The following is a 13441-nucleotide window of genomic DNA, read 5'->3' as shown; positions in this document are numbered from 1 at the left end:
TTGATCAGCATTATGTAGCTTTAGTCGTCCCTCTGAACATGCAACAGTGTAAAAAAAAAAGGCAGCATTATTCAAAGAGCAATAATCAGCTGTACGAGGATATACACATTTATGTTTGAAAATTAGTAAGTCAAATACGTCCTTTCTGTTTCTAGAAAATCACTTACCAAATTGCTGTTGTGCTGACTCTAACAATGAAGTGACCACTGAGACACGTAGTTACTGTTGCGGTCATGGATAACATTTTCTAAAAACAAATGTTCCTTAAAAACCTCTGTGTGGATGTTTGTTCTGCTGTTTTCTTCGATGTTTCATTGTTAAGTGACAGTGAGTGTTTCTTGTGCCTGGATCCGAACTGCAGTTTACCAAAGTGACAAAGATGAAGGAATGGAGAAATGAAAGACACAGCATCTTTCACAACTGTACTACAGACTGCTCCATTCTTAAATCTCCCACGTCGAGAGGGAAACACATCTGTGTGCAACTATTTGTCTGTCTTAATTTGTCCTTTTTCCTCTGAAAAACCTTTCATTTTACATTTCAGTTTCATGTTTACATTATGTTACTGTTATTTTACTTCATGGGATATGTCTGCAGTTCTGATCAGATGTTGACTTTTGAAGTGTTATTGTCATCCATGGTTTACAGATCAGAAACAACTTGTCCGTCTCTTAAAAAAGCAGCAGTGAAGGTACAGCCTGCCAATACAATGTGGTGCGTTGAAGACGATGCATTGATTCTTGTTTGAATATAATACACAGGGGATAGACTAAATAACAGAAACACCCACATTATATCATGTAACAAACAAGAAACAGACCCTACTTATAACATTTCATAAGACGTGTCAAAGGGATGTTACGGGGCTTTTCTAAGGTTGTACTGTAAGGTGTTTTTGTTATATGGCCTCTCCCTACGTATTTATAGCAATCATGTGAAATCTTAAGTCTCAAAAACCAACATAGGCAATTATGACAAAGGAAGGTTTTCATTGGTCATCCTTTAATATTTTTGTTACTAAGGTGTCGATTTTTTTTATAACATAATCCAGTTAATATGAGAGCAATCAAATGATTTATTCACAATTGGTTACCTTAATTTAACTCCTGGCCAAAATCCCTGCCAGATTGTGGATGATGCATGTAGAAGTGAGGGGTTGACATTTGGAAGTGTTCATAACTGAAGACATCTGAATCTGCTTTTTGGCCATCAGCTCGCAGTAGACCCTCACACAGTACATACACATCACTGCAGTTAATGTATATGCATATTCAGATCAGGTGGTGTGTTATGTGGTCTGCATTGTTCTATCCTGAGTGTAGATCATTTAATTGCATTATATATATATCAGTATAAATATATAAATCCATGTGCCAAATCCAGTTCTTGTTCGATCCATTCCGAACCCATGTTTGTACTGTAGGTTACCTCCTGTACAAGTCAGTATAAAATATTGTTTCTCTCCAATATTCTCTTGTAACTGGTGCCATTCAATTCAACCATTCAAACTTGAAATAAACATTGAAAAATAAATGCATTATGGCTCTGTGGCTTTGTGGTACCCACACAAATTCAGCACAGCTTGCTTTTTATCTACTGAAGAAAATCATCTGAAAAAGTGTTAAATTAGTCTTTAATTAAAAAAAAGAAGGATTTCCATCAAAGTGGACAGGTCAAAATGAGAATTACAAAAGTCAATAAAAGATCTGGACAAACACTGACAACAACTGTACAAAGCATACATATACAACCTTAGCATTATCAATAACAGGTAAATACCTGACAACAATTACTGACAACAACTGGTTTCAAAGCGTCAGATCCAGGGGCCTAGCCCAGGTGTGAAAAGGCTGGTTTCAGGAAGGGTCTCTGGTAGGCTTGAGGGGTCGGGACGGCCATAAACCCCGGGGTCCGGCCTGCTGATTCAGCTCCTGCAGAGCTTCTGCCCCCCCGGCCTGCAGCAGCTTTATAACCCCCTCTGGAGTTCGACGATGACCACGCCTTATTGCCGTCATTGCCACGACTGAATCCGCAACACAGCAAGACAGGAGGAAAAGAGGAAATAAGTGCCAACTGTAAAGATAAGCTTAGTGCTAAATACGATCCTCAGCTACATGATAGAATGTGAGACAAACACAATACAGACCCTTTAGCGCCGGCACTTGGGTTGCCATAAGCTTTCTTCTTAGCATATTTGAAGAATGGCGCTTTCTTTCTCTTCTGCCCCTGAGCTGACTGACTGCCGAAGTAGGTGGAGGACTCTGCGTCCTCCTCGTCCCCTCCGTATGAGCGGCCTTGCGCCGTGTCTATCCAGCCGTCTGCAGCCGTGTCAGTCGGTTCCTCTATTACAGAGACAGTAGGATCAATGTGCAGAAAGTCACAAAGTAAATGTGTTAAAAACAACTTAAAAATGTAAAAACTTGAAATGGCTCTCTTACCCGTCTGCTGCCACTCAGAGTATTTCTGTAGCACCTGGACGACTTCGGCTCCGTACTTCTCCAGTTTGTCTTCCGTCACGCCATCAATTTGTAGGAGGACTTCAGGGTTGGAAGAAAGCCTCTCTGTTGGAAAATGTCAACAAGTTAGAAAATGCTTGTGGTATCATACAACAGATTTAAAGCAGTGTTAACAGTTGTTCCACAAGTTACCAGATATCTTTTTCAAGGTGGCGGTGGAGAAGATGTTGTAGTAGTGAATGCCAAAGGCCTTCCCCAGCTGCTTGCACAGATCCAGCAGCTCCTTCAGACACTCCTGCACCTTCTGCTCTCTCTGGGAGACGTCCTTAGACACAGCAGCTTTGTGTTTCCTGATGCTCGACGCACTCTCCGTCTCGTAGAACTCCACCTGAGATCAGACATGTGCTGGTTAGTGTTTTGAGTGTTTAAATGTTACATATCTAGCTCTCTAGGGTCGTTATAGATCACCTGCATGTTTCCTGACAGCACGTTCATGGCTTTGTCTCCGGCAGAGATATACACCACAGCCTGGCCGCCTTGAGTGATGTACAGATCCTCCATCAGGATGTTGTCCAGAACCATTTTCTTGAAGAGTCGGTCAGCATTGTGCCTGGAGTAGGCTCCTCCTGTCCCGAACATTCCCGTCTGCACCTTGGCAGTTTTAGACCCTGACGGAGAGAAACAATTCTGTGCATCAGATCAATCCCAGTTCCTGCCACAGGAAGTATAAACATCACAAGACTCCGTGCAGGATTCACTGGCAAAATGGCTTTCATTACAGGCATGTGCAGGTACTTTACCTAAAAAGATGTCCACCAACATGTTCAGTGTTAGTCTGTTCTGCTGAGCGGTCCGGCCAAACCTTTGTCCGACTTTCTCGCAGTTCTCCTGGACAAACCTCACGATCTTCTTCACATCATCAGAGACATTTCTCACTTTGTATTGCTGTACATGGGCATAATCAAACAATATTGCTGGATTAGACAAAACTGCTGAGTTGAGTTTGGATTTGCTTTGTAACAATTGAAGAAATGAATGACTCCTACGTTGGGTTTGGCGCAGTTGTCACAGCTGACGTCTGGGTGCTCCTTACAGAAGCTTCGGTTGAACTTCAGCTCCCCGAAGTATGCGAGCAGCTGAATTCTCCTGCACTCCATCATGTTCTCACAGAAGTGCACCATGCTGTGCAGGTTGTTCATATGAGTCGTCTTGGCCTGTCTGTCCCCTTCTTTGTCCACTGGGATTTAAAAAAGAAAGAGCAATATGAGTCAACATGACTAATATATAAGTAATAACAATAATAATCAATTGGATTTTTATAGCGCTTTTCCGCAAAGAGATAGTCATTTGGAAAGTAAACATGAAAACACCCTGAAATATTGTATAGGCTGGAGAAGAACCTTATTTTCTACATGTAAAAAAACATCCACATACATTTTGCATGCAATACGAGGAGTCTATATTTTTGCAACATACTAGTGAGAATCCTCTTGATGCGGTGCACGTCGGAGTAGGAGTAGAAGAGAATACAATGAGAGATGTCTCCGTCTCTGCCCGCTCTCCCTGACTCCTGGTAGTAACCCTCCACTGACTTGGGCAGACTGGCGTGGATCACATAGCGCACGTCAGGCTTGTCAATGCCCATGCCAAAGGCTATGGTGGCACAGATGACCTGGCACACAAGAATACAACATGTCCATTTTAAAATCGTGCTCTTGTAAGACTTGAAAAGTGTTCATTGCTTTGTATCCATTAGTGCTCTTCAGGTGGTATCAGTGAGCGAGTGGCGACTCACCTGGCAGCCGTCCTGGTTGATCCACTTGGACTGCACGTATTCTCTGTCGCTGTCTCCCAGGCCTGCGTGATAGGCCAGAGCTAATATGTGTGATCTCTGCAGACTCTGAGCCATGTCATCACAGTCCTTACGGGAAAGGCAGTACACTATGCCAGAGTCTCCTGCAACAGGCAGAAATGCAGCTTAATAAACAAAGGACAGAGGGGGGGGTCTGCAATCACTGACAACAACATATTCACCAATGTTCCTTCATTTGTTACAAGAATTATTCCAAAGCAATTGTACGTTTGATTTGAAATGATTTCTAATACAAGCTCAAAAATAAGACATTTTATATAACTGTCCTTTCAGCATTGCTTGGATATGACAGACCTCAGAGTGTGTTCGCAGACAGATAGTTTACACCAGGACAGTGATGTCAGTTTTCTAAAAATAACCAGGATCACAAAAAGTACTTCTGAATTATTTACGTGGGTAGTTCTTCTTGATCCACATGGTGCACTCCTCGCCAACCTTTTTGGGTTTCTTGGGAAGGACAGTGTACTTGAGGTTTGTTCTGTTGAAACTCATGGTGAACCTAAAAAAACATAGAAAACAAATATTAAGATAGAACCCATTTAAAAGTCTGACAGAGGCAGAGAGGAGCACGTACACCTGCGGCCGCGTCATGTTCAGCTGGTTGAGGATGTCTTTCTGCACTCGGGGGGTGGCAGTGGCCGTCAGCGCCATCATCGGGACCTTTGGGTACTTCTGACGCAACTCATGCAACCTCTTGTAGTCCGGGCGAAAATCGTGACCCCACTGAAATGTTCAAAGTCGCAGGTTGATACACAATGGCTGCAAAGATCAAAGCATACTGCGGATGGTGTAGGAGGCAGCTGACACACACCTGGCTGACACAGTGGGCCTCGTCTATGACAAAGCGGGCCAGAAGGCCTCGCTCGTACAGGTTGTGCAGGGCGGAGATCAGCTTGTTACTTGCACACAACTTTGGGAATGAAAAATCATCATGAGTAAACATCAGAGATACTACTCCCTTTATTGTAAACAAGCAAGAAATTATACAAAATTGAGATCATAAATCAACAATTTCTCACCTTCTCAGGGGTGACGTAGAGAAGTTTAATGATGGGGTCTTTCCGTGAGAGCTGCATATAAATCCTTCCGGCTTCACTGTCAGTTATTGAACCAGTCAGGGTTGTTGCTGGGATCTGAAATGCAAGACGTTAAAAAATACTTAATACACACTATGAGTATTTGATATGGATCTAGTTGATCAATTCAATTTTTCAATTTTTAGACGCTTTATTGTTTTAAGGCACATAAATTACAAAGATAAACTTGCATGTACATATTTTCTGTTTTAAAAAAAACAACACAATTATAATCCTATTACTTCAAAAATACATTTTTCTTTTTCCAACAACAATTCATTTAAAAAAATTCATCAAAAAATGTTTAGTCTTTTTCAACAACAGTACAGTTAGATCTAGTTGATCAACAGGAGCAAACATACTTACATCAAGAGTAGTGAGTTTCTGGACCTGGTCTAGAATGAGTGATTTGAGAGGGGAGATGACCACAGTGACTCCTGGTAACACGCAGGCAGGCAGCTGGTAGCACAGGCTTTTACCCCCACCTAAAAACGCATCATTCACAGAGAAATGTGGACATTCGTTCTGCGTTTACCCCGAATATGTTGCCGAGATAAACTTCATTTGTAACTTCAGATCACCACGTACCTGTGGGCATCAAAACAAACGTGTCTTCAGAGAGAATTGTCGCATTAATTGCTTCTAGCTGATTGAACCTGAACTGATGAAGACCAAAGCGCTTGTGAAAAATCTTCATCATCTCCGGTGAGTGGGGGAAGTTGAACCCTCTGAAGCGATCATGGGCTGGGTTTCTGTAGGTGGGTTCTGAATGGGGAAACATTCATAGTGAGTGAATCAAATGCAGCACAAACCATCAGGCTAATCAGGGCAGGACTTCATCATCGTGTATACGTCATTTCTTTAGGAGTCGAGCAAAGAGCCCTTATGCCTGCTTGGATTTATAAAGAGTATAATAAAAAGTAACCACCATAGAGGAAGATCAATTCTTGCAGTTTTAAGTTTGCAAAAATGTATTCAAAGATTACAAGTTATTTCTATAAAGCTTGTTGGAAACATGCTTCGACCTAAACACTAGTACAAAGAATGATATACGTTACTAGCTCATATTCAAAAATGCATTTCTCGGAGAATTTGGAAGCAGTTCATTTCCCACCGAAAACATTTCATTGTTGAAGTACATGATATCATGGCGTGCAGATTTACCAGGGGAGGAGATCTTTGAAGTCTTCGGTGTGGGAACAGGTGTTGTTGGTTTGTTGTCCCATGAAGACTTGCTGGGTCCCCCCTCTTTCCCTGTTGCTGTCACAGAGCTGGAGTTGTGAGGTTCTTCAAAGTAATCAGGGATATCTGACTCGTTAAAATCATCTATGTCAAAGTAGTCATTGTAGAAGTCATCGTGCTCCATGTCTTCTGCAGCTGTACTGGCTGCTGGCGTCTTAGGTTTGTTCTGAACTGGGGTTTTGGGAGAGAAGAAGAGATCTGAACCATCCAGGTCTGTGCTCGTTTTGTTCGAGAAATTAAATGCTGGGCTTGCGAGGCTGTAGGTCGAGGGAGAGTCACACAAACTCTGATTTTTCACATTTATCGTCCCGCTGTTTTTACTGTGCAAGGCCTTCTGGTTGATAATACTGTCAGAGTGATCAGAGTCATAGTCCCCAGAGATAAGTGAGGATCTCCTGAGCTGAGAAGGCATCTGAGGGTCCGCGGGCGCTGAGCTGCTGGACGACATAATGCTAGACGTCTCACAGCTCAAAGACAATCTTCCTTTAAAGCTGGGTTCAGAAATCACAGTGCTGTCAGGCTGCTGGAACGTCAAGGAACTGCCACCGCTATTTACAATAATCCTCTTCCTGTGAGAGAGAGGCAGACGATTGTAGTCATATTTAATATCACGATTAAGAACAAAGCTGTTGATACTCAAATGTACATACCTTTGAGCCCTCTTCAGCAGAAGCTCACTTCCACAGGACAGACCTATTAGTTCATTATCAGGGATGGTGTCAACCAGAGAACAAATGGACTGCATGATACTGAAGAGTTGCTCATCTGTGAGGCAAAGATAGAAGACAAATAATAAATGGAAATTAGGAACAGGGTGTTGATTTGCTAAACAAAATATGCACAAGTCTAGACACAACAGAAATGTGAAACACGTACTTGTATTGTCCTTTGAGTGGGTGTTGGAGGGTTTAAGTAGTGTTGTGCTGGGTCCCTTTGATGGCAGAGGGCGGTCTTTGCTTACAGCAGCAGCTGATTTAGACCTGTGTGAAATAAAATAATGTATTTATTTTTGTTAATTCACTTTCAGGTGAAATCCATCTTAAATCTATGTCCAAAATGCATGATGCACTTATGATGAATATTTGAATAATATAAGGTTATAGAAAATACCCACAAGTAAAAACATTATGTGCGATGAAAAAACTAAAAAGTGAACACACTGACCTGGTCTCCAATGCAGAGGTAGAATAAAAGATCTCATCAGGAGACGGGGGAATATAATCAAGATCATCTTCAGGCTCTGAGTCATTAATCTTTATTACCTTATGGTCAATCCATTTGTTGTTATCGCCTAAAAGACAAAAGATAAAGACGTTTGGTATAATTCTATGCTTTCCAGACCCACAATGTTCAAATTAAATCCAAATGCTGCATCACACAGCTTCTTACCTGACATTCCTTTAAAGGGCTCAAGCACTTCCTGGTTGTCCTCTTCATTGTCACTAACCACAGACTTCCGATGAGCCTGAGGTGGTCTTCTGGTCACTCTAACCGGAGGGGCCTCGTATTCAGTCTCTGGGGATCCGGGTCCTGGTGAAGCTGCAGTTTGGTCCAAACTCTGCTCCATTTGATCTGTTTCTATGTGAGTTTGTTCACTTCTGGAAAAAACATTCTTGTTCGCTAAACTTTTTTCCTCACTTAGGGAGGACGGTGGATTTGCGCTCTTCCCGGACATCTCTGAACTAAAAGAGTCATTTTTTGCTTTGACAGGTGTCTCGAAGTCATCCAAATCATCCCAGTCATCCATCGGGAATCCAAGAGAAACATCCAGACCTGCGGGAATTCCTCCATTGCCACAAGTCTGATTGTCAGATTTAGTGGGAGCTGTAATCACCTTAAAAGCAGACCCAGCTGGAGAGGTCTGGCCTGTTGGGCTGATGGAGTCCGACTTGCCTTTTGAACTTACAGGGAAGAAGCTGTTGATTTTGGATTTTTGAGGTCTCTCAAGCTTTTTTGAAAATGTCAAAGGAGACTTAGTCACCAAACTGTTATCAGGTACATTGACATTTCTGTTTGCCAACACATTAGAGCTGATTACCTTAGTTGGCACTTCCACCTTGGTTGTACCTGATGAAGACTTCTTCTTGAAGGAGAAGGCCCTGTAAAATAAACCAGAATGAAAATATAAAAACATATTTGGTTTAATATGATTCCCATTAGCTACAGCATTGCAGCAGCTTTCATTCCTGGGGTCCATACACATACTTACACACCATGACAGTATAAACACGACAAGACTAAAGCACACAAACTCATGGGTATTTAATAAAGCAAAGTAAAATAAAAAATGTGCCTTTTTACTACAGTATTCTCGGTACACCCACCTTACACTTCCAAAAGGATCAACTCAAGATTAAATTAACAGGATAGACAAAATTCTATTTTTGTGTTGTCAGTTGTCACATCTTTTTCTTATATGTGGAAACTTTTGAAAATCAATTTTCTCAATTTTGCTTTGTATCTCAATTCCTGACAAACATAACAGATGAGAGTAAAACCGTTCAACAATAGTATTAGTTTAAGCATTGACATATTAAGACAGAGTATCCAAAGACTCGCATGTTGGATTTGTCCTTACTTTACACTGCAGCTGAGGGAGCTTCAGCCACAGGGCTTTAGATCAGAGATCAGAAGTGAGTACAGATGATCATGTTCTGATTGGTTTTATATTTGATAGGTGCTCAGTTAGTCTGCACTGTGAGTTAGCATCTGCAGGACGCAATACACATATTAGTTTAACAGAGGCACTTAAATCATATTTGGACTGTAGCAGCATGTCTTGCTAGAAACATGCTAATTCCACACAGTTAACCATTTGAGTATCCTCCATTCGCTATCTGTAAGATAATGAAATACTGTATGAAACATGCCTTGAATTGAAACTACTAATTTTGGATACCTCAACTTAATGAGCATTTAAAAAAAAAAAACGATATACAGTTTTTTCATTAGTAACAGAGCTATGACAAAACGCCACTGTGTTTGTGTTGAAAACATGCTAATGATAACAGTGTCTATGTGTTAGCAGAGCTGACAGCTCAAAGCTAGCTGTTGGCTGGTAAACTTACCCGGGTTTTGGTTTAGACATAGACAGCTTGCTCTGAGCAGCAGTGCTGTGCCTCGCAAGCTGCTCCTCCAAGTTATTTTGTGGAAGACTAGACATTGTTGAGCTAGCGAGTGTTAGCTGGCACAGCAGTCAGAGCTCAGTTCACCAAGATAGCAGCAGCTAGTTTCTTCAACATAGCTCGCGACACGGGGTGAGACAAGTGGCAGCACGCTCGCGCTGAGTTTGTCTTCCAGGTTGGTTGTAATTCGTTCATTAAAACTACACCGTTTTCTCGCTTAAATGTACTGTTACGTTTACTGTCTACAGCAGGCGTGTAGACAAGAGACAAACAGATTTTGCGCCCATTCAACAATTGACTCCTTATTGGTCGAGGTCGCGCAGGAGATGAGGATTCTGGGAAATGCAGGCTTACGACATGGCACCTAAAATCCATTCCTAAATTATTGGAAACAAATAGTAGAAGTCGAAGTGAAACTCAAAAACAGTAGTTTGATTATTTTGTGTCAGAGTGTTAAAACAATTGTGTGCGCACTCTCTTTGAGAGTTGTTTTGAGTAATCACAGATTGTTGTCTTTACGGTTCATCGTTGTAGTTGCTTTATTACTAGTCTTCATATTTGAACATCTTGCACACAGGTGTAACAGTCATACAAGATTCAAAACAAAAAAAACGCAAGAGATTTTATTTATTATTTCAGTAGAATTAATTAAATGATGGATACTTAGGTGATCATTTTTTATTTGTAGATTACATTTATCACAGTACTTCACTGGGGCATAATATTTACTACATTTTGCCCACTGTACATGGACACACAGTAAGCTAGTGATTGATATTTAAAACACTATTAAAGTATTGTAAAACATATGTTGCTCCCTTTTCAGCCCTTTTGTAGTTTGCTTTCATGCAGGAATCACACCACTGGGAAAGATGGCAGCAAGTGCACACATGTTCATTTCACGCTCAATTAGGAAATATCTGTAAGAGGAGAACATTGTTGATATCATTCTCTGTTTAGTATACATGTAGTTATATTTTACCTCATGTGATTAAATAAAATACTTACCCGTCAATCCCCCAGCGGGATCCCCATGAGTTCTTTACTATCCAGTTAGGGGTGCCGGCCTGCTGTCCGTACCCTACTGCTAACACAGCATGATTCACCATGTCTGGGGTTTGGTGACATTCAGTGCTAAAAATAAGGAAGATAAGCGAGTTAGAGCCATCTTAATACAAAGACTGTTTTGATAAATAAGGAGGAAGTGAACCATTTTGCGCTCAAACAGGATCTTAACTGACAGGAAATGCTTTTGGTGCTTTATATCATATGCACAGACATAATGTGTGTTTTTAAAGTAGTTATTTACAGGACATCATTTCCAAATCCTTATTTATGGGACAGTTATAGTTGGAGGTAAATGTGGCTTTTTCCTCACCACTCATAGTTTGGCTGGTTGCATTTCAGAATATTTGGTTGTATTTTATTCTAATCAATTAAGGAGCAGTGCATTGTTGATGATCTCACAAATAAAAAGACACACTATTTATGTGTTCGCATGTTACTAAATTAAATTACTTGAAGAAAAAAGGCCTTTTTCTTACAATGGTTATAGTTCCCTCATTTACTGATAATTGGGGGAAATTGTTACTTAAGCAAAAACAGGAAATACAATATATCTTGCTTTGAGTCGAGGTGTTATCATATCTATTAGAAGTGAGAATAAGAGAGCATATTTCTCCCCAGTCTTAAAAGGGAGTAATATTTAAATTGTAAAATATACTTTAATGTTAAAGTAAACATCATATTTTAACTAAGATGTTACTAAAACAAAACATTAAAACGTCTGGTTTCAGCAGCATGTTTGGACTAACTAGAGAGAATACAAAAGGGGAAATTAGATTTTTAGCTCTTAAATAAGAAATAATTATTCTTAAGGAATATTGTCATTTTTATTGAACAGTTTTAAATGGAAAGTTACTCTATATTTACAGTAGCATTCATGACACAAACTCGTGACCTCTGCTCACCTGGTATACACTCCCCCAGAGTAATGCATGAAGTCGGAGGTCACCTCAAAGGCAAAGCTGACAGGATTGAGCGTAGCAACCGCATCTACCATTCCTTTCTCATCATACTGTAAAATAAAAGCGTCATCACTCACAGGCCTCTTAATAGAGACTATATATCTGGAGAAAGACTCTGATCTTCATTCACCTGGGTTATGTTCACAACATCTTTCACAAAAGCAGCTGCTAGCTCTGGCTTGTACACACAAGTAAGTTCCTGATTGAAAAAAATACATTAAAAGCCCTTAAATATATGTGACATCAATGTCAGTTTTACCTATCATGTAGTTTAGTTTATTTGTTGCAAAATATTTAGTTACAATAGCTTTGTATGGGTAGTCCTCCTCTGTCATCAGTCCCTTGTTGTACATGATGTATTCAAATGCTTGACTAGGAAGGCTGCTAAAAAAGACAAAATAAGATCTAGTTATCAGGATGTGTAGGTGACCCACACAGTCGTAGTTAAAGTTCAATTATCATAAGATGAATCTTACCCATCACATCCATGGTTGTTGAAGTCCTGGGCACAGTCAATCAGCTGTTGTTCTGACTAAAATATATTAAAATGAGTGAACAAATACAGTAAATACTCTTGATCCTACTATGACATTGGATTTTTGTTTCTACACAAGAGCAGAAGTTTTGATAGAGAAGTGAAAGAAAGCTTGTTTTTCAGCTTGGGATCCATTTGATTATAACATAATCGACTGTTACATTTGGAGTTATCAGTTATCCCCAGGAAATATTTTGAATCTGCTGTAAGTGCATGCAAAATCCACCTGGTTCTTCACATCTGTCACGTAGTTCCCTTTCTTTCTCCAGTCGATGGAGTCTGGAGGTGGTCCTTTGCTGCTGAAATGGTTCCCCTTGGTGGCAGAGCAGTTCTGTAAAATATAGTATGCATAAAATACTAAAATGCCCTCCTTGAAACAAAACAATACAAACATTTCAAATCATTGTTACTTTTATGGTTGGCGTTACCTGTGGCTCTGACAAGAGGAAATACTTTCGAAATTCCCCAAATGTCATGTCTGCGAACTGGTTCAGTCCCACTACAGGAAGAGAGGAGACATTGCTCAACTTTTTTCACAATAGACCTTGTACAAATAAAATCTAAAAAGTAAAATCGATAAGAGGCCGCTCTTACTTGTGAATGTTTGATTTCCTTCATTGTGTTTGTCAATCCTCCTCTTGTTCTCTGTGAATATCTGGAGCTTCTCATGGTATTCCTGCATGCTGTACACTTTATTGTACTGTTTAAGGGGAAGGGGTTTCTGCTGTCAATATTAGTCTACACAGTATAAGATTAGTTATTGAAATAAATTGTTGTCAACTTATATGGCTGAAATCATGTAGCCAAGTTGTCCTTACAAATCACTTCCTCTTAACCATACTGTAAACGACGTTGCATAACAAATGTATAACGAAAACTGTACCTACCTGTGCCATCCATGACTTGAAGTGAAACTCATCTGAAAACAATGCATATAGTCAAAAAGTTTAAAATACAAATAATTAAATAACAAGAACAAAGGGATACAACTCCATTTGAGATAATGAAAGTGAACGTTTTTTGGCCACAAAAACTCTTCAGTAAAAAACAGAGTGCTCAGGGACCTTCTACAAAGTGCTCCGCTGATATGACAACTAGGGGAACAAA

General features: G+C 40.2%; 2 protein-coding genes across 3 annotated transcripts; both read right to left on the bottom strand.

Annotated features, from left to right (window-relative positions):
- Positions 1–1616: 1616 nt before the first annotated feature.
- Positions 1617–10096, bottom strand: blm (BLM RecQ like helicase). Of its 2 annotated transcripts, XM_034233582.1 has the most exons (22): positions 9716–10096; positions 8686–8746; positions 8037–8595; positions 7812–7938; positions 7524–7627; positions 7298–7412; positions 6570–7216; positions 5994–6170; positions 5772–5890; positions 5349–5462; positions 5141–5239; positions 4904–5052; positions 4722–4828; positions 4252–4412; positions 3933–4128; positions 3503–3693; positions 3257–3401; positions 2925–3124; positions 2649–2844; positions 2439–2561; positions 2147–2342; positions 1617–2023 (listed from the first exon to the last, which is right to left on the bottom strand). In XM_034233582.1, the coding sequence occupies exons 1-22, from the start codon at positions 9808–9810 to the stop codon at positions 1831–1833; spliced, it is 4074 nt and encodes a 1357-aa protein (XP_034089473.1). In that variant the 5' UTR covers positions 9811–10096; the 3' UTR covers positions 1617–1830. The 2 variants fall into 2 exon arrangements, with proteins under 2 accessions (XP_034089473.1, XP_034089472.1); XM_034233581.1 differs by having other exon boundaries at positions 8037–8746.
- A 520-nt stretch (positions 10097–10616) lies between these two features.
- Positions 10617–13043, bottom strand: ctsh (cathepsin H). The gene is made up of 9 exons (XM_034233589.1): positions 12929–13043; positions 12763–12833; positions 12561–12665; positions 12276–12331; positions 12102–12183; positions 11930–11998; positions 11743–11849; positions 10781–10906; positions 10617–10692 (listed from the first exon to the last, which is right to left on the bottom strand). Exons 1-9 carry the CDS (start codon positions 13014–13016, stop codon positions 10617–10619), a joined length of 780 nt encoding a protein of 259 aa, XP_034089480.1. The 5' UTR covers positions 13017–13043.
- Positions 13044–13441: the final 398 nt, after the last annotated feature.

The sequence above is a fragment of the Gymnodraco acuticeps genome, unplaced genomic scaffold (genome assembly GCF_902827175.1).
Source record: "Gymnodraco acuticeps unplaced genomic scaffold, fGymAcu1.1, whole genome shotgun sequence".
NCBI lineage: Eukaryota > Metazoa > Chordata > Actinopteri > Perciformes > Bathydraconidae > Gymnodraco > Gymnodraco acuticeps.
Note: the sequence above shows the minus strand (reverse complement) of the source record. Positions and strands in the feature narration are given on the sequence as shown.